The sequence below is a fragment of the Paralichthys olivaceus genome, chromosome 21, assembly GCF_024713975.1.
Source record: "Paralichthys olivaceus isolate ysfri-2021 chromosome 21, ASM2471397v2, whole genome shotgun sequence".
Lineage (NCBI taxonomy): Eukaryota > Metazoa > Chordata > Actinopteri > Pleuronectiformes > Paralichthyidae > Paralichthys > Paralichthys olivaceus.
In genome coordinates this window covers 1,449,407-1,472,964 of record NC_091113.1, presented here as the reverse complement: position 1 = coordinate 1,472,964, position 23,558 = coordinate 1,449,407, and the positions used below count along the sequence as shown (strand labels likewise).

The following is a 23,558-nucleotide window of genomic DNA, read 5'->3' as shown; positions in this document are numbered from 1 at the left end:
GTGGATTTATGTAACCTGCTGGTGTCTACGCGCAGATTAAATGTTTAATCCCCACCCTGCAACCCGTCATCTGTCCCATTCACTGTATTTTGGTGCAGTGGCTGAAATCTTTAACTCTCTCTGAGGCTGCAGTGGACAGATGGTGCAGAATCTTCGAGTAACACAACCGACTCTTTTCTCCTCAAACACGACTAAACAACAGGTTCGGAGTAAATACGGGGAAAAATAAACTCTGACTCCACAACAGGAAGTACACGACGCCACAAGAGGTCGCTAAAACGTAAATGCTGCATCGGCCGAGCACGACGCGAGAGTTGGGATTGAGAGTTGCTGCACCACCACCAACATGCACATCCTTGATTATTGACGTGTTGCTCACTAAACTTCAGTTTGTTAAATTAATTATCGACCACGTCTCCCTCCTTTGTTGTCGTAACAGGATTTTCTCACAATAACCGAAGATGTTCCTTTAGAACGTGGAGAGAAACAATCTCATGATCTAACAATGTTCTTTTGTTAACGAGTGTGACGTCACTCATTGGTTTGTGAGCTGCCGTTTTTTTAAGCCTCCACTGGTGAGAGGTACAGTCGTTCTCTCACAGACTTCTATAGAAACAACCAGTGGAGTCGCCCCCTGCTGGTCATTACACAGAACGCAGGTTTCATTGGCTTGGTTTTCCACACCTGGAGAATACGTCCGTGACTTTCAACAATTCAACTGTTTGTTTATTGTCGGTTTATTTTTCTGCAGGATTACGCAAAAACTACTGAATCGATTATCTTCAAACTTGTTGGAGGAACGGAGACGAAACAGTTTTTACTAACTTTAACTTTAAATTAAGGAGGAGACATTCCTTGGCTGAAGTAGCTCTCTGCTGAGTGACGTGTTTATTCTTGTGTTTTATTGCCGACATCTTCTGTTTTCAAGCTTCAGTTTTACACCTTGAAATGCACTTAAAAAGCACTTTATTTTAATGTCACTTTGTTAGATCCTCTCTGCGAGTGTGTTCCTGAACGTCCTCAACGTTCGAGGTAAATCTTTTTTGTTCAAAGATGCCACACAAAGACGCAGCCTTCCTCAGAATAATGAAAAACAGCTGCAGCCTCTTTTCAAACAGCTTCAGAGTGAAAGAGGATTTATCTCAAGACTGAGAAGAGAACTCACAGAAATCAGATCAAAAGAATCAGAGCTGAAATAAAAATAATAATAATAATAATATGTTATCAGTCTACATATTATTCTATTTACATTGTATATTTGATCTAACTGCTCTGTGGTTGTTTGCGTCTCCCAACCAGAGCAGTTTCAGTCCAAATTCTAAAACAAGATGTCCAGACTCAGAGGAGGTCACCGTGACCTTCGACCTTTGACCCTGACATCTAATCACTTCATCCGTGAGTCCAACTGAACATTTGAGCCAAATCTGAAGAAAATTCCTTCGTGGTGGTCTTAAGAACATCGTGATCACAGGAGTGTGGAGCACGACCAGGAAACATAATGAGATGTAAAAATCTAATTAAAAATCTATAAAAGCTTAATTGATGATTAAATTGATGAGCTCCTAGTTTCACACAAGGATTTCTTTTTGTGTCGGCTGCATATTTTAGCTTCTTTGCTCGTCCTCTGTCCCAGTTACACAGAGTGATAATAATAAAAAGGAAAAGCACGACGACGTTCCTCTGCGGCTGCAAACAAGCTGTAGATTCACAGTCACTATAAAGAGATCGTCTGAAGGAGAGAGAGGCAAGAAAAATGACTCCTGCTCTCAATGCACACATGAGAATGAACCGAGCTGCAGAGAATAAAGACTGGAGCAGACTCTGACTGCTGCAGGAGCAGAGGACACATAAATCAAGAGAACAGGAGCTTTTAAAACCGACGGCGGGGAGGAGGGGTGCAGGACGAGAGCACCGGATAAGACCCGCCCACTCGCCACCAGCCTCGGGTCCCACAGACTGAGAATCAAACCCGAAACTGACTCGCTGTCGTCTCGTACGAAAACAACAAAGCCACTTATCGCACGTTTGAGAAGATATCCTGCGGCGAGTCCCGGGAGGAAGAGAAGATTCTTTTCTCTTCGTTTTCCCCCTCAAACAAACTTTTCAATAAACGTTTGATCCGCTCGGTTTCACGCCCCCGCGGGACGATCCCGCTCAATACCGGCTGAACTTTAGGGAGACACTTCTTCAGCCCCCTCCCCCCTCACGTCAATCACACCTCTGCAGCCGCCGCCGCCACACTGTGATTTATTTCAGCCACAAAAGAGGAGGGAAAAAAATCAAAGACACATTTTAAAAGGTCAGACAGTCTATATCCATCTTGTGCAGGATCGATGGGACATCAGACTGTGGGAGCGTCTCCCAGAAAACATTCAGCGAAGGGTCTCAGTCAGTTTCAGATCTATGAAGCTTCAGGTTCTGCTGGTCGACGTGATCTGAAACTCACACTGAGGCGGCGTCACTGGATGTTCTTCAGTGTCGTGACTTCAGGGACTCCGCTGGCGTCTTGATTACATTTTAATTTTGGTGAAGATATGTAATGTAGTTTTATTTGACAGCTGCTTTATGAATAAAATCATAATTATTATAATTATTATAATCATTGTCATCTTTAGGATCTTTGTTTGGATTTCATGTGGAGTTTAGTTTGAGTTTAGACTCATTTCATTTATTATTCTCTTTTTGTTTGGATTTCATGGGGAGTTTGTGTTTTGGAATTTTAATTAGTTCAGTTCAATTTATATTATTTAAAATTTGGTAGTTTTGATTTTTACTTTGAATGTAGTATTTCCTGTTTTATTTTGTACTTCTCACTTTATCTGTCTTTACTTCCTGTTTTTACTTCCTGACTGTGACTGATGAGTTTCACCTGTGTTCACTTTCTGATCTTCTGTTGTTCCCTCATGTTCCCTCATGTTCTCTAATGTTCCTTCATGTTCCCTCATGTTCTCTCATGTTCCCTCATGTTCCTTCATGTTCTCTAATGTCCCTTCATGTTCTCTAATGTTCTCTAACGTTCCCTCATGTTCTCTAATGTTCCTTCATGTTCTCTAATGTTCCTTCATGTTCCTTCATGTTCTCTAATGTTCCTTCATGTTCCCTCATGTTCTCTAATGTTCTCTAATGTTCCTTCATGTTCTCTAATGTTCCTTCATGTTCTCTAATGTTCCTTCATGTCCTCCAGAGCTTCCTGACCAAACTTCCTGCTAACAGCCACTGTAAGTGTGTTTATTTACTCAAACCTGAATTCTCCTGTAGCTGTAAAGACTGTCTCTGTGATGAATGAACGAATGAACGAATGAATGAATGAACGAATGAATGAATGAATGAATGAATGAATGAATGAATGAACGAATGAATGAATGAATGAAGATATTCAGGCAGGAACAAAGTAAATAAGTCGTCAGTGATGTCTCATGTTTCTGACACTCGGGGTGAGTTTCTGCTCAACGTGAGCTTCAGATTGTTTCTCAGTTGTTTGTGCAGCTGTCGTGACGAAGGTTCGACCATGTTGTTGTTGTTGTCGTTGACCTTTGACCCGTCGGCTCAAACTCTCAGTCCAGCACCAAGTGTGTGTCCTCGGCTGAAAATACTTCAAACCCACCGTTCACTCCTTTTTGAGTTTGATGTTTGAGGATTAAATGAAAATGTGTTTGAACTAATTGAACCCGTTCGTCGTGAAAACTCGACTGTTTCATATTCAGATCCATCGGATCAAACAAACAAAGCCACCGTGAGATTTAAAATTTAAAAACAGCTCATTTACAAATGTTGAAGCCTGATTTGGGGTCAGCGTGTTCCGTCTGAAAAGCTTTGTCTGCCGTCCCAATTAAACCGAGCTCATCACATCTGTACGTCACAATGCAGCGTCCAGGTGGAGGAGAGAAAAACCATGTGAGTGAATCTGGAGCACAGCAGGAGCAGAGAAGACCAGGAGGAAATAATAATAACTTCGGGTTTTCCTTTTGAGAATTCACTGCAGGTTGTTTTTCCACCTTCTTACACGTTTATGAAAAAAGGCAATTTGAGTATTTTACACATTTATTTATTCATTTCTTTAGAAATTCATTTTTCTTCTACGATTATTCATTAATTTCTATATTTATTTATTAAATTTCTACATTGATTCATTCATTAAATGACAATAATATAAATAAATGAATGAATATAGAAATTCCAAAAATATTTTTCTGTCACAATCTGTTATTATCGTTTCGTCTATTTCTGTGTTTCACCGTGTTTCTATTTATGCTCATGTCGTTTCTTTGTCCTTCGTAACACTTGAAACCAGCCGAGCCTCAAACGTCCAGTGAATTGACATTAAAGCAGCGGTGCCAGCTCTCGTTAACGGCACATGCAGGACGGTCATTGTGCGTTTGAAGCTGATTTCTTTCATGTGATGCTCTGGGACATTGGCTGCTGCGTTCACAGTCATTTTTAATATCCTTCCATCGCCGCGGGCCCCGAGAATCCAGAGCCTGAATCCATATTTACTATAAATAAGCCTCGGGTGAAGCCGCAGCTCTCATCTCCCACAGCTAACCCCGTCCCTGCTGCTGCTGCTCTCAGATTATCGCATGGGGCTGTTTCATGCTTTGCCATGAAAAGCTTCATTAATCGGAGCATGTGCACACAAACACACTCTTACCTCCTCCAGGATGGCCTTGCACATGGAGTAGTTCCCCTTCAGCGCCCACGTCCCGTTTGAGAGACATTTCCTATAAACGTTATCTGGAAACAAACACAAAGATGTTTTTAAAATGTGATCATCTCATCTCCGGTTGTTTTCCTCACTGTTTTAAAATGTTGTGAATGAATCTTAAGCTCCTCAGATCCCTGGAAATACTCAGGACGTGAATTCCTGCCGGCGCCGTGACCTTTTCCAGACTAATAGGGAGAGATATCATTAGAGGAAGTCGTGGAGAGCTGTGATCTTTCACACGTCGGCTGTCAGGACAGTCTGCCACCCTCCGCCCGAGCACCGTTATTATTCTTTACATTTTGACGCCGTCCCCTCCCTGAGTCCTCCTCCACTGACCAAGTGTTCAACCCACGTTCCTCCAGCATTTTGTCACAATCGTTTTGTGTTGAGCCGTTTTCACAAAAGATGTTTTCCTGCATTCTTTGAGAAGCAGGTCGACCACTTCCTCACGTAAACGGCCCATTAGTTTGCAATTTTACTGCAAACTGTGAAATTAAAAGGTATATTTTAAAAGTGAAAGACTTGAGGCGAGAGAGAAACAGCACAGATGTTTTTCCTGTTTACGAAAACATATCTTTCCTTCACATTGCTGGATAATGGATGGAGGGATGGAGGGATGGAGGGACGGGTGGAGGAGGGGGAGTGTGCACGAAGGCTCTGACAAACGACGAGTAAAATTACTTTTTTTTTTTTTTTTTGTCGGCCCGCTGCATCTCTGGACGGAAATGAAATTATCTGTAACACATTTCACATTTGTCATTTCACATTTCTAAAGATGAAGGAATGAAACTCATCAAAACGTCCACAGTGGAAATGCGGCGCGGCGGGTTCAGACGTGTTGCGAAGACATTATTCAACATCGTCCAAGAGGCAACAGGTGAAGCCGCTGGATTTCACGGCCTGGGAATCAGACGTTTGATTTAAAGATGGAGTGGAATCAGATCAGTGCGGTGTCGGCTGTGTGAACAGGTGGGAGTGATTAGCAGGAGCTGAAGGCCGCGGAGTCGTAAAAACTCAGTTTGGTCAGATTCTCGTTTCAGCCACTTAATCGCTCGCACCTGAACCGAAGCGCTTCTCCCTCGACTTGCACGGACAGATCTGACCCTGCTCTCGAGGAGCGGCGTCTCCACGGGTCGTTAGGCACCGACTGCAGCGACCGTCACAGCCGGCTGAGTGACGGTGGTGGAAAAAATACGATCTGGATCCAGAAGTAAAAGCACAAACAACAACATAGAAATTGCAAATGGATGTTCTGCATGAAGGATTTTCACTACATCTATTTTTTCCCCTGAGACTGAAGCTTTGTTATAAGATACGACACTAATAGGTCGATAAAAATGATCTGTCAGTGTGAAGGCAGCGTTTTTCAGTTCACTTCTTCATCTACGGTCAAGTCCAGTGGTTCCCTACATGAGGGTCGGGGCCCTCTAAAGGGTCACCGGATAAAACCGAAAGGTCGTGAGATGATTAACGGAAGAAGAAACATAAATCTCTTCTGATATTTAACTGTAAAAATGAAACACGAGGCTGAATTTCACCACAACAACCTTTTCTGCTCAAGCTTTTTTTTAAATAAAAGTGAATCATTCGATTATTTCGATAAATGATCCCATGGAAAATGTAAAAACCAGATCCGGGTCCATATTTTCTACAAACCGCGTGTTTGTTTTTCTTTACTCGCTCTTCTCCTTTCATGCTAAAGTCAAAATGTCATTAACGAAAGCATAAACACGCACGTACATGTGCACACACACAAACAAACACACGGTGCGGAGTTTCAAAATGTCACGGGGAGACGATCAGACACCTGGCGTCCTGGCATTTGGAAACATTCCTGCTTTCCCCATCAGCGTTATTACACAAGAAGGACATTTTCAAATCGGTGTGTTCGGAGATAAGCTCCCTGAGATGTGAAACACACCACGGGGATAAAGCAGCGCGTATCAAACGCATCCACATTAGTGCTCTCGTCCTGAGACGAAGGCAGATAACCCTAAATACGTGCTTTAATAATGAGATTTTTTTGGGAGGGTTAGAGATAAAACAGGAGTGGGTTGCCTGAGGGCAACGATGTGCAATGAGCTGGATAAAAATAGCATGTTGACAGTGTAAGGGAACTGTCATCCCCAATCAAGATTACCTAGCTCGTGATATTCCCTAAACCCCCGACGCAATATCCTAGAGAGCTTTAACGTCTGCGGAGAATCATGTCGGAAGTCAAAAGTTAAGATTGACAAAGTTCACACACACGCAAATCTCTCGGACTTCCGGATTTTAAAAAGTATTTATTTGGATTTGAGTCTGTGTTGGATTTAAAATGTTTATCATCCTGAGGAGAATTAATTTTCTGATTTCAGACTCGAGGGCTTCTGTAATTCTGTGCACTTATTTAAATCTAATTTACATGACGCTGCGTGATTGTCCTGAACTCTCCTCAGGCTCCACGGTCACAAATAATTAGAATTCAGTTCAGTTATACGGAGAGTTTTTTAAAAGAAGGAGCAGACGGAAGAAAACAAACATCACAGACCACGGAGACATAAAAACAGATATTATGTCCCAACACTTTATAACCAAGTGTGAACGACATGTATTTAATTAATAAGCACATTTCAAAGCCTGGTGTTAATCCTCTCTGAGTTTCTTTTAATGCGCCGTCGTTTCCTGTCAGTTTGCATGAGAAGTGATGAAAGGAGTTTCACAGCTGAAGCAAACTGAGGTGGATTTAATTCCCATTTGTTAATTATTGTGTTGTTCTTGGATCAGAGCTGCAAAACCCTGCAGACGAGAGACGATGAATAAAGATGTGGCGTCTCCGCTTCCTGTCACTATACAAAAGCTACAAACACACCGGATACGGGCGACACCATCTTGTGTTGGTGACGCCAGAGTTTGTGCAGCTGTGATCCCGACGTGGTATCGAAGTCTCAGCCTGTTTCTATATCAAATGACTAGTTATATATATATAGATATATATATGTTTCCCCTGCTCCCAGTCTATATGCTAACTTCTGGGACGCTCATACAGAACATGAGGTTGTTGTCACGGAGCAGCTGCGTCCTCCTGCACAGAGGTTGCAGGGAGTCGAGCGCTGACGGCAACGTAAAGCATCATTTGCAGGGGTCACGAGCTCAAGGTCCCCGAAATATCTGCTGACTTCACGCGGCTGCCGCTGACAAACTGCTGATGTGCCAGCGTTTACGTTAACGGCAGGAGGGTTTGTGTCTGGAGGATCTCGGGAGGCTCAGGGGCGGATTTGATTCCACGCCGCGTAGCACGTATTTCAGTTTTAATCTTTGCTTAGTGGCCGGGCATTGTTATTTCTGAACGGGTGTCAAAAGCCAGGTGGTAAATCCTCCCCGCGGAAACACGAGCTCTGGGTTCATGTGGCTGGAACACATGGCAACAGTCCAAGCTCCTGCAGCTATCCGCTTTTCATTTTATTTCCAAAACGCTGCTGAGTAACAAACGTCGGCGTGCAGTGGGAACTCTCTGCGGGTGAAAAACGCACAACAGAGCAGAAACGTTGCTGTAATTGCACAACACGCACAAGCAAACGTGCTGACCCACATATTCACACATGCTCAGCGCATCAACGCGTCGGACCAACGGCTGCAGCTACAAAGCATCTTCCTCCTTCTCCTCTGTTGTGGAGCACGACTGTAATTAACTCCAGCATCAGCTGCAAGAAAATGACATATTATTCACACTAAACGAGACCGAACCCTCGAACGTGGAGGAAAGTGTAAAAATATCTGAGATGTAACATGATGCGTTCACTCGTTATCTAATGTGAAGTCAGTGTAAAAGGTTTGACGTGTTTTTTTGTTTTTCCTTTATGATAAAACTTCAGATCCGTTCACAGCCGGACGTTGTTTCCTGTTCGAGTTCGTGTGGAGTCGTGTTGTTTCAGAGTCTCGGTCTGGAGACGCTGCTCAAAGGAAATTTACCTGAAGAGGTGGTTCACCTGGAATCTGTTACACACAACAGATGCACAACAGACACAACAGGGAAAGAACAAAACAGACAGAGGACAGACAGAGGACAGATGCCAAAGAGACAAAGAACAAACCAAACAAAGAGAAAATTGTCGCTGAAGACAGAAAAGACAGAAAACAAGCAGAAGTGAAGATTTTCCGATAGTTTGAGGATTGAAACGAATCAATCAATTAATGAACTGATTATCAGGAGATTATTTAATTTCTCTCAGCGTAAATAATATTAAGTAACAGCACACAGTGTACTTTTACTATTCCTCCTTATCTATGACCTAGAACTGAGTATTCAAACCAGCTGGATTCTGGGAAAAGAAAACGTAACTGCAGCAAAACAAAACAGCAGCTTCATTAGTGAAACTTTCCACCGTGAAGCATCGACAGTTTTCAGGTGAGCAGTTTATACCTGAGCTCTGAAAACACGCCGCCCTGCTGCTCATGGAAAACTCTGCCGACGCTCCTCCAGCCGAAAGAAACGTTTTAAGTTTATTCAAACTGGAAACAGGTCGACGGCGCGCTGAGGGGAGCGGATGCCAGTTTTCACGCTGGCTGTGTTTTCTGGCTGGTTTGTGTTTGGTGCTGCAGAACGAGACGCCTCCAGGGTTCAACTGTGCAGTCTGTTTTCAAACGGAGTCTACAGAGACCAGAATAATCTACTTTCATACAAATAACAAACACAATAAGACTTTTAAACAGGGTAATCTTGTTGTGTGAACATAAAACACTGACCTGCTCCTGCTGGAACACAAATGTAGGAACAGTGGAGGAAAAGATTCGGAAGAAAACAACTGGTTATCGACGTGAAAACTGTTTGGTATGTTTATATTTGGGGGTGATCAATCTTTCCTTATTATACAGCATTAATTGACAGTAGAAATGAGTTGTGTGCGAGACAGAGGCTGAAAGAGGAGCTGCAGCTGAGCAGAACATGTCTCCTTTTAAAATTGAAATCGTTTTCTTCTCCTGCGTGGAGCCGAAACAAATTTCCTCACTTGTCATTTTTCCAAATCTAACAAGTCGAACCATGGTGATAAATCCCTGAAGTGTGGGTGTAATGAGGCGGCTTTGATTTTGTATTTTCTGCAGCGCACTGCATCAATGTTTGTTAATGAGAGAAACTACCATGTGTATTTCGCAGGAGTCTGACTGAAGCACATCACTTCACATCTTCTCCTTTCACACGCTTGCACGAGTCCGGGAATTAATATTCAACGCAGGCTCCTCCGAGCTCATTCAGCAAAAAGATGCGTTGCATTCTCAGTGAGGGAGCATGAGGGTGAGGCAGGGTGACGGCTGTGGCCCCCCCCCCCCCCCCAGTGACCGCCAGCCCTACTAGAAATAAAACTACCACCCTGCTCCGACTTTACAACGGGAGACTCAGAGAAATGGGCATCCACCCACGTGCACAGGCACGCGTATGAAAATCCGCCGTCCTCCCTCTGGGGACCATTAAGGGAAAGTCAAGCTTGGCTACAAATGGCGAAGGGGTTTGCGGGTGGGGCGAGACGTGCAACAACATGGACGGTTACGCCAGGCTGAGTCAGGGACTCAGAGGAGGGGGGGGGGGAACTCGGTGCCACGAGCACCTGTCATGAATCAGCAGCTGATCGGTCTGGACAACGCCCCCCAGATGTCCGTCATTTCCTCCGTGCGAATGTTTGACAACATGTTGTAATCGTCTGCGAGAGCAGCATCGATATCGAGGAGCTCGGGATGATCCTCTCCTCTTTCTACTGCTGCGACGCTGATTTATACCTGAAAACATTTACTTCAGGCTGCAACGTCCTCGTGTCTGTTTGATAAAACCAGAGATTTAAGAGATTTAATTAAAAAACGGACCAAGTGGCATCATGAGAATAAAATCCTGTAGCTCAGCAACGGACGATTCGACCTGGATCTAATTTTGGAAATCCGGCCTGAGTCCTGATTCATAGAACTGTTGCTTCATAGTACTGCTGATCACAGCAGGGGGCGTGTTCACACCTGCTGCTATTTATACCTGGTGTCGTGTGAGTTTGGGATTGTGATCGGATCAAACATGAAAGTACAGAATCACCCGAGATCGAGGACGTAGTGACTGTGGATAAAGACCTGGTATAAACGTCATCAGGTTAAAATCATATCCAGATTATTTCTTGATGCAGAATCCGTGTTTTGTGAAACCGCTGCAGAAACAATCATTTGCATCGAGTCGGGGATTTAAGATCCGTTCAATCTTCCCGTGGATTCGTCGTCTTCTCTGCGGTTTGAGAAGTTGACTTGTGTCCTCGTGCACCTGAACCCTGCAGTTATCTCCCTCTGGATCTCTGGACAGCAGCTACTTCCACTCAGGCTCCTAAGTGCCCACTCTTCTTCTGCCCTTGTCTTCACCTAAAGACACTTATTTCTGTCCTGATACGACAAACATCCATACGACCGCCTCCTCCGTCTCGTCACACTTCACCGGGATGAGACGGAGGAACCTTTGTCTCGGCATTTTACTAATCTCTACTTTTTAAAAATGTATGAGTGTTGAATACGTGCTTGTTTATGTATTAAAACATATAAATGTTTAAAGTGAATTATGGGAGGGACAAGCAGGATATCACCAACATTACCATTTCCATTACTAATACTTTAATTATTCATGTGTTGATATATGTGTGTCTCAAAAGGCACTTTGAAATTAAAAGTATTAATATTTATTATCACGAGTGGGGGTAAAATAATAATCATCATCTGTTGCATCATCTATCTCATTCCAATTATACAAATATTTCAATTAAACATGTATTCTTTTGTTATGAGTTAATAATTAAAACAAATAATTAAATAGAATATAACACATTAAACTCATTAATAATACAATCACCACATAAACATATTATATTTATCAATAACGAGACGCGCACCATAGAACCAGAGGAACCGATATCACCAGATCATAAAATGGAAACTCAGTTAAGAGCATTTCACACGTTCTTTGGCAACAAAAAATATTTTAATGTCGAGCAGTTTGAAATGTGATGGCTGCAGTTTTCTTCAGCTCCACTTTTCCTCCAATCACTGAGCTGTAAACGAGGGACGAGCGTCCTCCGTCAATCTAATGACGTCCGACATGTGTTCGAGGTTAAACTGAGTCGTTAGACCTGAGAGAACTTTAAATACGAAATACTATAAAACTCTATGTGCAGCTCAGGTGGAATCAAACAGACAAACCGGCTGCTGAGCACAGACTCATGAAAATACTTTGTGTAAGTAAGAAAGACTCCAGACTGAAACCACGAGCTGGTTTACAGACACTTCAATGATCAGTCTGTCGATTCCATGACTAACTAATAACATATTCATAGTAACTTTGAGTCCTCTTGTAGTTTTGTGTCTCTATGTGGTCGTCAAATATTCAGAGACAAACAAACCGGCGAGCGATTCACGTGAAACAAAGGAAGAAGAACGTTGTTTGTGAATCAAACTATTCTCATTGTGCGTTCCTCATGAAGCGCACATCGTTGTGGGTTCCATCTCTTCACTGCTACGTTCCCTCTCCGGGTCATGAAGTCTGAACTGCAGCATGAACTCCACAAGCTCTAACTCTACAAACACAAGGACGAATGATTTGCATCTTTTTCCTGTGACTTTTCACAGAGTTAAACAAACTCAGCACAATACAGCAATCAGTCACGGCAGCGAACCATCGATCGGTGGAGCGTTCAGGGTATTTGTTCTTATAATCATCTAGAGCAACCTTGTAAACGATCGATGGATTATTAGAACTCAACCCGAGGGGAACGTGATGACACACACAACTTTAACAATCAGTCCGACAGTCGAGATATTTAGAGATGAAGTGATTGACGGACGTTAAATTACAAAAGGCCTGAACGTGTGCAGCTGCTTCATCAGACTCATCCTGACAACTTTTGTGTTCATCAAGTGTCGTCAACGTTACACAACATCCTGACTGTCGTCGCCAAGTGATGAACATGAAACCTTGAATCAAAGTGGAGAATTCTCTAAAATATAAAAGCACATTATTCAGGAAGCTAAAAAATGAGAAGAAACAAACACTTGAGGAGTTTTCATAATTTCTTCATGTGCTTCCTTTGACCTCGCTGATGGGAAAATATCAAATATTTCACAATGACTAGTAATTCATTCATGCTAATAATACACGTAAAGGTTAAAGCAGCCACGCTTCATTTGTCATGAATGACTCACAACACAGGAACAATATCACGGAGGAATCCAACATTCACAGGGAATCAGCGTTGAATTCTCGTGAAGTAAAAATGTCATCGTCTCGTAGCCTGAACAATTTTTCTACCTCCGTCCTTTGCTGACAATGTCATCTGATGGGCACTCGTCTATTTTAAAAGCTTTTAGGTTGCGCTTGAATAGAGATTATGTTAATCCTGAAGGTGAAATGAACCTCGCAGTGTCAAATCACTGGCTGAATTACAGCCTCGCCCCCTCTCCACCGAGTCCTCGGGGTCCTGTGGGTGTTTTGGTCTTTAAATCACCGAGAAACACGTTTGCTTTTATCTCGTAAATTGACTTAATTGTGTTTACTGTATATCCCTGGGTGGTGTTGGTTTTACCTTCAGAGTGCTGCAGTGCCCCAGATAGATACTGATCACACGCTGCAGATCTCTGAGAGATCGGAGCCACTGCCAGGAGGACGTTTGAAGTTTAGACCTACCTGCTCAGTCATTGTGTAAATAAGAGGTTATTAATTAGAGGAGTCGATTGTATATACATTGTCTGGATGAAAACATGAATTAATCATGGATCTCATGAATTATAGAAGTTCAATTCTAAGAACATTGTGAAGGAAAACTTTAAAATCCTGTGCTCAGTTTTGTTTAACTTTGTGTTTTTGAGAAACAGTTTTTAGGTTTTTAAACCTTGAAAATCTGAGAAAGTGCCTTAAAGTGCGTCGAGTCTTAGAACAGAAGCAGATTCTCCATTTATCTTCTCTGTTGACGTATTGAAGTTTTAAATCGGGCCGAGCAGCCGCCAGATCAATCGAGACCATGAAACATTTGATTCGTAGCAAATAAATATTGGAAAACAGAATAAAAGACAGAGGTTTAAGACCGTGTCCATAATTATCTAAGAGTGAGGAAACTACACATCCCATAAACCATTGCAAACGACTTCCGGCTGCTTCTTCTAGAATTCAACCTTGTTGTGAATAAAGTGCGATTTATTGTCGTTTGTCTCATTAAGTGTGGAGCATCGTAACCTGGTGTCGCGACGCTGAATGATCCGAGTGAAGCCAACATGACACTTCGTGGTTGTGGTGAATATTTCCATGGCAACAGATAGCTCCACCAATCATAGCCGTCGCTACTACAGCTGAGGATTGTGGGTAGTGTAGTCCTTGACATCCCGACATGTTTTATCGAACACCAGAGACGGAACTCTTGGTGAGTAAAGAAATTAGGTTTGAGGCTAAACTCGCATCGCTTCGTCCGGATCGATAAATAAACAGCTGCTAATGCTAACGTGGACCGTGTCGCTATCCAGCTTATTCACACGGCAGCCATTTTCCTCTGTTGTCACGCACAGTGGTCGCTGATAAAAACTCTGAAGAATACGACCAGCGCATTTTTATAAAGACCTAGAGCTGAAGAGACGCTGGATGGTTCATCTGGAGGAACATGGGACCACGATTTAAGGTAAATCCATATATTTGATCGACTATTAGCTTCTGTTGGACGACAGCTCACGTTAGCATTGAACCACTTCCACATTTATACTGTGAACTAATACACGACCTGGATCGTGACAGTAGGTTACGACCTGGTTCCGTCGATAGCAGGATTTCAGCTTCCGACCCTGAACATGTCAGCGGAGGAGAATGGCCGTTGTGTGATTATGGCGATTAGCTAATGTTAGAAATAGCGTCTGTGATGCTAAAGTGTTTTAGCTTGTTTTTGTTGCAGATTTGAGCGAAGATTCGCACAAAACACGACGTTCACACGAGAAGTGGACTAAATGAACATATGATAATTAATCTTGAATGTTTGCATCACAAGAATATATATGAATATTTTAAACCCAGTGGGATGAATCCTCAGGAGATGATGAACGTCTGTAAGAAATGTCATTACAATCCATTCGTCACTAAAGATATATCCGTCTGGATCAGACACTGCTGTAAAATATAGATTTTACCTTTTTGGTCAAAGAGTTTTTTCGTAAGAGAGCAATGGATGTGATTTATGGAGCAGGTCACTTTTCTGTAGCTGTTCGATTCCACTTGAGGAGTTTGACCTTCGTAGAAACTGTAGAGCAGCAGAGTTCAAGAGCAGTTCGTCACCGCAGCAGAAACCTGAAGCAGTTTCTAACAGAATCTGATAAATATCCAGAGAGACACTGAAGGTAAATACAGGTGGGACCATTGATTCTGTGACCTGGATCAGGTTTCATCCAGTATTTCTGATGGTTATTGACACCAGTTAGGACGTTTGTCCCCTCTGGTGTGTTTGGTTTCCTTCATGTTAACAGACTTACGCAGCTTTCACATGTTTCCTTTGTGTTTCATCCCATTTTTTCTTTTACGTTTCGTGATTAAAACACCAGTTTTCACAGCGGGGACCGCTTGTCTTCAGGACATGTTCATTTCTTCTGGCATTTCGTGCAATATAATCCGCAGCAGTCCCCCTTTTGTGTCCACATCTTTCACATACTTTTGTCTCTGGCTCATTTGTTTGCTCATTTTTTCACACAAACAGGATTTACCCGGGGGGGGGGGGGAGGAGGAGTAGGGCAGAGGCAAACATCTTGTTTTTGAATCTTTTGTTTTTGCTTTCTCTGGCGCGTGCTGACGACATGCAGGACTTACTGGTGGTGTTGTACTTGACCCCGTGGAACATCTCCGGACAGGGTCGCGACACCATCTGGCCGGCGCTGCTCCTGGGCCAGCAGGTGCCGATGCCATCGATGGAGGTGTCACAGTAGAGTCCCGAGCCTGAAGCGTGGAGAGGGGGGGGATGTCAGACACATACATTCCTGACGTGGCTCAGGACTACATATAGACACACTGAAATTCTGCTAATGCCTCCATGATGTTGGCAGTAAACTGCGGAGCTGAGAACTCAGCTTGTGTACATGAGATTTAATGATTACTGCTGCACTTTGCTTTGCTGCGCTGAACGTCGTCTCCTGTGGCTCGACGCCAGTGTCTATTTCCAGCATTGTTCTCCTCTTTGATGTTTGGCGTTATAATCTGAGTTCACATCTAACTTGTTCCCCGTGTGGGGGATTCCACAACAACTCCTGCTTTGTAGTAACAGCGCAGGGAATCAGTTTCACACACGTGAGACGAGAAATGTGTCCAACTCACCGCTCCACTGATCGGTGGCGTTGCCCAGGGTTTGGTTCAAGGAGGCCGCCAGGGACTGTACTGAAATCCAGAGAGAGAGTTTCATCAATAACCAGAATATCTGTTTGCACAGTTTGGAAGAGGCAATGAAAATCTCATTAGATTCAGCTTATCAGCGACAAAGGGTTGAGCATTAAAGGGCAACGGTAAACATTGGTGACAGACCTTTCCCCGAGCAATAACAGAACGGTAGCTGTGAATATGGATGTGGACGTGCCCTGAGGGGTCAGGCTATTATTTCTTTAATAACTCAAGAAGATTTAGATGAGGAGATCCGGAAATGACGATGCTCCGCAGGGCAAAAGTTGACGCTTAATGCTAATGTGTTTTTTTACACCAGTGTGTTCACACTTCTCTGTGGTGAGAAAACGATTTAATCCAAGAAAAAAAAAAAAGAGAGAGAGAAATAAGCAGGGATTCGTTTTCTCCTCACAAGAGAAACCACAGCGCTGGTCACGGATATTTACATCTTCCCGACAAGCCTGAGAGAGTGTGTGAATCTCATCTGTCAGAAACAAGAACAGACGACGTGTGATGTTGTTGAAAAAACCACAAATCTGACTTTGACTTTTGTCTTTGTTTTCTTTTAACTCATATTTATTCATCTCTCCCTGAATGAACCATTTCATTTAATTTAATTCCTCCTTTAACCGCAGCAGTGATCATTTCTTCAGCTGCCAGTTATAACCCAAGGGTTTGTGTCACACATCAAAAACACACACAATCTCCACCAGGAGAAACCCACGACTGCTGTGTCTGGTCTTCACTCTGATTGGCTGTCGCATTCCTTGAATTGCGTTTGAGTGGCGGGTGTTAGCAGGAGGCTAGTTCAGAGAGCTAACATTAACAGGTCTGTCCACTGAGATCGACATTATAGATTATATGACATGTTTAAAGGCAAACATTAGCCTCAGCCGGTGTAGAAACTCTACCTGACAATGACACACGGCTTATCTCCGTCTGTACGTGGAGAACGTGCTACGTGCACAGGGAGGGTTGTGTTATAGGAAATGAAGGATTCCTTCAGGATTCCCTCACAGCAGACTGTCTCCTGGTGAAGGTGCTCTAACCTTGATGAATGTGTCAGCAAACTGATCCGCTCTATTTCTGCTGATGTTATTTTCATTTCCCCTGAAGTCAGCGTCAACGTGAAAGAGGAGAAGCTAAATTACAAAGCCCGTAAAAAGACATATCCTCTATGACCTGTATGTGATAGAAGATATCATCAATAAGAAACACATTTAAAACAAGTGACATCCATCTTTCCTGCAGCCTATATAAATTATAAATTATAAATTATAACTAATGAAATCATCTCAGCTTCGGCCATTCTGGTTTTTTTTTTTCATCTGTCCCTGAGTCATGGAAAAATCTTATTTAAAGACAAAGACAAGACAACGTTTTGAGCTTTTGGACGACAAAACATTTGATTTGTAGAATCGTTGTTACTGGAGCAGATTGTTGTTTTAAACTTTTGAATCGTCTGAGACCAGATGGAAGACTTTGACACCACAGCAGATGAGAAGAGGTCAAAGATTCAGTCTGTTCAGTGTCAATTTTAAATACAGAACTTCAGCTGAAACTAATTATAAGTGAAATTAGGTGATTAACAGAAGCTATTTAACTACAATTCAATGTCATTAGATAATCAGTTCATGCTTTAATTGGTTTAATCAAGCAAAACACCAAACGCTCTGTCGCTCCAGCTTCTCTTGTCCCAGCAATTTCTGCTTTTCTCGGTTTTTAATGATTTCAACATAAATATGAGTTTGTGTAAAAATGAGTTTGTCAGATAAATCGTGTGTGTGTGTGTTTGTGTGCGTGTTTGTGAGGTCAGCACAGAGATGGAATAATAAGACAGTTTGCCAATATCTACAAGGGGAAAGTTGTGATTGAGGGCGAGGTCTCTGTGTTTAGCGGTTACCATCTCGACTGAAAATCAATTCAATCTGGAGCACAACAGTGGAACACATTGAATCTTCACATCGGTCTGTTGACTGGGAAATAACTGCCAGGCCTCAGAGCTCGTGAGAGCGGCCGTGGTTGTCGACTTACATGAGAAATTCCCTGACAGCATAAGTAGAGCTTCACATGTCAGATCTGCTGAGGAGGCTGACGGCAGGAGGCTTACGACGGCACACACCTGCAAACAGAGGAGAGACACGGAGATCAGGCGTAATCTGTGATTCAGATGGCATCATCCCTCCGTCCTGGCGACTCAGTCTTTTCTCCAACGTGCTCCCTGTAATTCCCAGTTACATGAAGTTGTGCTGAACCGAGCTGAAGGACTCATCCTGCCTTTGAGCGGATGATGCATGTATTTACAACACCTCCCGCCCAACGCAGCGCTCTGAATACAGAGCACTTTGTTGAGCGTAATCATCCTCCCTGTGAAACACATGAAACACACTTTCATGTTAGCAGATATGGGCATTCAATGAAATATTAAGGCAAAGACATGACTTATTACCTCCTCTGAAGGTTGCAATGTTAAATTTACAGTATTTCCGTTTGTGCGTCGGGGTGGGTGAGTGGGGGGGTAGGGGGGGGGTTTGCCTACTTTGCATTTGTGCAGAGGGGAAAACATTGAATTATGCACATAATTATAAAACGACAGTAGAGCGCTCAGGAAGTTATCTGACTGTATCTGCTGGATCTCGTGACATAAGCAGCTTACACCGGTGTTTTATTTGTTTCCACCACAACAGGAATATGAGAACCTGTATTTATGGTTTGGATTAATGGCAGCACAGCGGAGTTCAGGGTTCAGAGTCTCAGCCAAACACTTGGTCAGACGAAAACAAACAAAGAAGGATTGAAATCTGAACCAAGAGGACTCAGGAGACCGTCCGTTATCTATCCTCGTAGCATTGGGCTGACATTGGACGAGAGGCGACATTCACCCTGGACATCACAGGGACAAACAACCAGTCACACTCACAGTCACACATGCAATTTAAAGTCCACAATGCACCCAACGCCAGTCTACATGTCCTTGGACTGTGGACAGAACCAGTCGGGACTTTGATTATTTTTTATTTTGGTCCATGTCCCCCGGTCGTCATTTCTGCAAATAATTGACCGGCTGGTTAAATCACAAGACGTGTGTGGTTTGAGCGGAAGCTTCCAGTGGATGGGATTCATTAGAGGTTCTGTTTTCACCCCTTGTCTGTGAGCGGAACAACTTCTGAAAAGATTTTCTTGAAACTTGTTGGCAGGACGTGGTCTGGGTCTTTAACATTGTGATTTCTTACAGAATAATTTATCTTGATGGAACAACCAGTCGTGTTAAGGGAACTGATTTCAGGGTAATTAGATTCAGATCCACATTAAAATCTGGATCTGGTGAATTTACACGCAGGTTCGTGAGGAGACAGTCGGGCCTTGTGGCAGGTTTCAGCTCGACTGAGACACATTCTCGTCTCGGATCTTTTATCTGTGGCTTGAGAAACGGTGACTGATTCTTCGGCCTCCGTCTTGGGGACTGGAATTCCATAACAGCAAGATTGTGTAACAACCTGGAAAGATGTAGTTTAAAATGCATGAGCAGGTCGAACATAACATAACATAACATCCATTATCCATACCGCTCCTTTGAAAGTCACATGGGGGTTTGCAGCCAATCCCAGCTGACAGTGGGCGAGAGGCGGGTCCATCCTGGTCGTGTTTACTGGAGCTTTTTGCAGTTTGGTGAATCTGGATTGAATTTAAGAAAACTGTCTAACAACGATCTGAGAAATACGTCAGGGGTCAACGTCCTCATTCCGACACTCTAGTTACTCATCCAGTTACTTCTTGACCCTCGCTCGGACCACACCCATCTCTCCACTCTGCCTTTATCATCACACCTGCATCATGTGACGCCACTGCGGTGACAAAAATCTGTCCGCATGTGAACACCTGCCAAAGCACTCACAACCTAAGTGTTAGTTCCTGCTGCAGCCGGTGCGACCAGGACCACAGTTTAACACGATCACACACAGACTCACACGAACACAACACGGCAGTGCTGCTGGCGGACGTACAGTGAGTGTTTGCATTGTGCTTCATGTTTCGTCTGGAAACGGTGAACTGCTGCCGGCACACACGCAGCATCTGTCAGTGCCGTTTCCCTGAGAGGCACAAAAGACTGTAAAATGTCACCAGTTCACTTCTTGTTTCCTAATTGACCCCCAGTAAACGAGGTGACGTCTCAGTGCAGCTGTCCTTAAGTGTACGCTGGTCCCCGTGGACACGAGGGGGCGGCTGCTATTATCAATAAAGCCAATGATTCATTTCCTTCTTAAATAAAACATCCTTCAGCTCATCAATAATGCATCACCTGAGACAGTAAACACTTCACATGTGTCAGACACAACGTCGGCTGAATTTTCTTCAGCTCTCCGGGTCGTGTGCACACTCACACCGATGGTTAAAGCAGCGTGAGGTAGTCGCACCAGATGAAATGTTAGAGTGCCCCAGATTTCAAAGAAGTGCTGCTGATGGTTCGCTGCGTCTGTTGGCCGCCGTTTGACGGCTGTGCAGGTCTCATGGTTCTGTAACCTACTGTCCCAGCTGTCCGCCGCTTACACATCGTTAACACAGCCGAGGCCACAGCAGGAAAACATGCAAGTATTTCATCTGGGAGCATTGTTTTCAGTGCTGGAGGTAATACTCTGGTACTTTACCTGAGTAAAAGTATTTGGGACCAAGTTATTGATGCATTGATATGTGAGCAGCATTTTAAATGTTGTAGCTGGTTGAGGTGAAGCTGCAGCAAACCTACATCTTCTGTTTTAAAATCATATTTGATGCATTAACCAAGCTTTATTTTTCTATTAAATCAACTTTAGTTTTGCTGTTTTATATTATTTCTGCTTTAAATTTCCCTTTATTCTGCTCCACTCGACTTGTGGAACCAGAGTCAGGAGTTATGACTTGTCCCAAAACCGTATTTTCATGAATCCATCATGTTTCTGGGTGATCACGTGGAAAACGTACGAGAAACATTCAGCAAAATGTGAAACCTAACTTTTAATTAAAGCTGATGAAAAATAGTTGAGTGAAAGTTGATACAGAACAGTATGAATTATTAACGAGGTACATTTACTCAAGTTCGTTACTTTACTTGAGCATATTTTACTTATTGATCCGTTGTTACGTTAAAGCAACTGTGATCCAGTACTTTTGTACTTGTATTAAAGTAATGAGTATTTGTACCCAGTGCTACTTATACTCCATTACATTTAAAATGGAAATATTGTGTTTTTTACAATATAATCAATAAATCAATCAGTTTGAGGTCCGATGACTGTGGATCACATGAGTTAAAGTCAGCAGCACCTTTATCAACTATAACCTTTGTACTGTTTGTACATTTTTAACTTGTACTTACATTTTACTTCTCTGTGTTACTTACATTATACTTAAATATTGTGTTTTTTATAAGATAATCAGTAAATTACGATTGGTGAGTTATTGATCCCTCAAATTAACTTCAGCTGCAGCAGTTTAGTAACAAATACACTTGTACTGTTTTTAGTGTTTCTGCACGTGTGTTGTTGCCACTTTAACTTCATGCGACCACATCTTCCACCACTGCTGCACAGAAATACTTGTATTTGGGCAAAGTAATAAAGCCAAAGTACTCAGTAAGTACTTTGTCTGGTATGTGACATGTGAGTTGCAGTGAGTCGGGGGGACAGGCTCTTAAATCACAACAAGAATAGAAGCAGGGTCGTTTCAGAAAGAGGTTTCAGAGGATTCTTTACTATTCTTGGTGGCACAGATTTGTCCACACAATAGGGGGGAGGTGGATGAAGTAATCCTCCTCAGGCATCTGGAGCAACATCTGCATGAGCAAAACAAAATAGACCACATGCCCCGAGTGCTGCCTCCTGGGCTCTGTGTCCTGCTCACAACAGAAACTGTGAGTTTACGCATCAGTGTGTTTTCTCCTTCTCTTCAGAGGAAGCGAGAGCTGCGGCACAAACACTGTTTCCCTGCGTGTGTTCCTCCCAGGTCGCGGTTTGTCCAGCATCAGCAGACAGCGGATGAGTTGTGTCGCTCGGGATGCTGTTCTCAGGCCATCTTAACCCCACAGGCTCCACTCATGTCTCTGTGTTTGAACCTAAACACCATCACATCCTTTCTGTCAACTGATACACAGCAGATTGTTCTAAATACCCGGAGATGCTGATGTGCTGCAGTGAGAACCAGTCTGCTCCAAACACAGGAGGAGGATTCTCCAAGCACCTCTTTGCATGTAAAGGGTTTCTTTTAAAATAACTGTGAGATGGAGACAACACCCCCCCAAAACCCCAACATCTGGATGGGATGATGGTGTCAAATCCCTTCACATCTAGATTATACTCAGCTGCAATCCGCTTCTATTCAACTGTCTTAATTAAAACACAGAGAATGGGATGAGGTCAAAGCGCAAAAAGGCGCAGAACTTACCTGGAGCAGAAAGAAGCATTTGCGACGCATTTCCAGACCTTTTTTTATTTCTCACATACTGTTCCTGGGTGAACTGAACGTGTTTGTGCCAAGAGTTGTGTTTTGTGTCCTCCACTCTGCACAGGGACAATCCTCCGAGTCTCTGCTCTGAGGAAAAGTCGCATCAGCCAGAGATGAGGTGTTTTTTAGGAGCGAAGTCTCCACGTGATTGTCTCCGGATGAAATCAGAGGTGATGTTCCGTCGCGATCAGCTCACGGAGGCAGAGATGTTCCACTCGGCCCCCGGGTGGATGAGGCGTCCTCCCCGGTCCTCTCCGTTTCCCCTGGATGTCTAATGAAGTCGTCAGTGTGCGTTAAGCTGGAGACCGCACCTTGGAGAGACGCGCACAGAAGCTCCCTCTCTCCATGCAACTCCGCAGCTTCCTCCTGCACCGTCCTGCTCCTCCAGCTCCTCATCCGGCGTCTGGCCCGTGCGTGGTGCCTCCGCTGTGGATCCGTCTGCTCCTCGACGCGCCGCCCACGTTGTGCGTATTATTGTGGGGAGTGATCCTGAGCGACTGAGGAGGAATAACTCCGCGCATCCCCTCGCGTGGAGTTAATTATGCAACGGCTCTCCGCTGCTCCCTAATCCCTCTGCAATCTACACGTCACTGCGACCACAAAGTTGAAGGGTGAAGTGAGTTAGGGCTGAATCCGTGCGCAGAGGAGCAGCTCTCATCACGCGTCCAGGGAGGAGAGGAGCAGCTCCTCACCGAGCACATTTGGCTGCGAGCTACGAGATGGACAGATGGTCCCACTGAGTCAATACTGAAGAGTCCCCGGGGGACGAGTTTGAGTCACATCCACAGAGCAGAGCTCCACAAACACGCTGCTCACAGAACGAGAAGCTCAGGTTAGAGACAAGTGATCAGTTAGTCAATTATACAGACTCAATAACGATTCTAATTAAAGATTCACGTGAACCGTTCAAAGATTCATGATGATAAAGTGAAGCTTGTTTATAGTGTTAATACAGACATTAATTATCTTTATATACAGACACTGATCTTCTTT

At 43.5% G+C, this 23,558-nt stretch overlaps 1 protein-coding gene across 1 annotated transcript in view; it reads right to left on the bottom strand.

Moving 5' to 3' along the window:
• Window positions 1–23,266, bottom strand: part of LOC109644735 (corticotropin-releasing factor receptor 1-like) — a 39,466-nt gene extending 16,200 nt beyond the window's left edge. The window contains exons 1-5 of the mRNA XM_069517760.1: window positions 22,506–23,266; window positions 18,123–18,210; window positions 16,029–16,088; window positions 15,528–15,653; window positions 4,649–4,731 (exon numbers count right to left, since the gene is read on the bottom strand). Of these exons, the coding sequence (XP_069373861.1) occupies window positions 4,649–4,731; window positions 15,528–15,653; window positions 16,029–16,088; window positions 18,123–18,210; window positions 22,506–22,535 (387 nt within the window). The 5' untranslated portion in view covers window positions 22,536–23,266. The remainder of the gene's footprint in view (window positions 1–4,648; window positions 4,732–15,527; window positions 15,654–16,028; window positions 16,089–18,122; window positions 18,211–22,505) is intronic.
• Window positions 23,267–23,558: the final 292 nt, after the last annotated feature.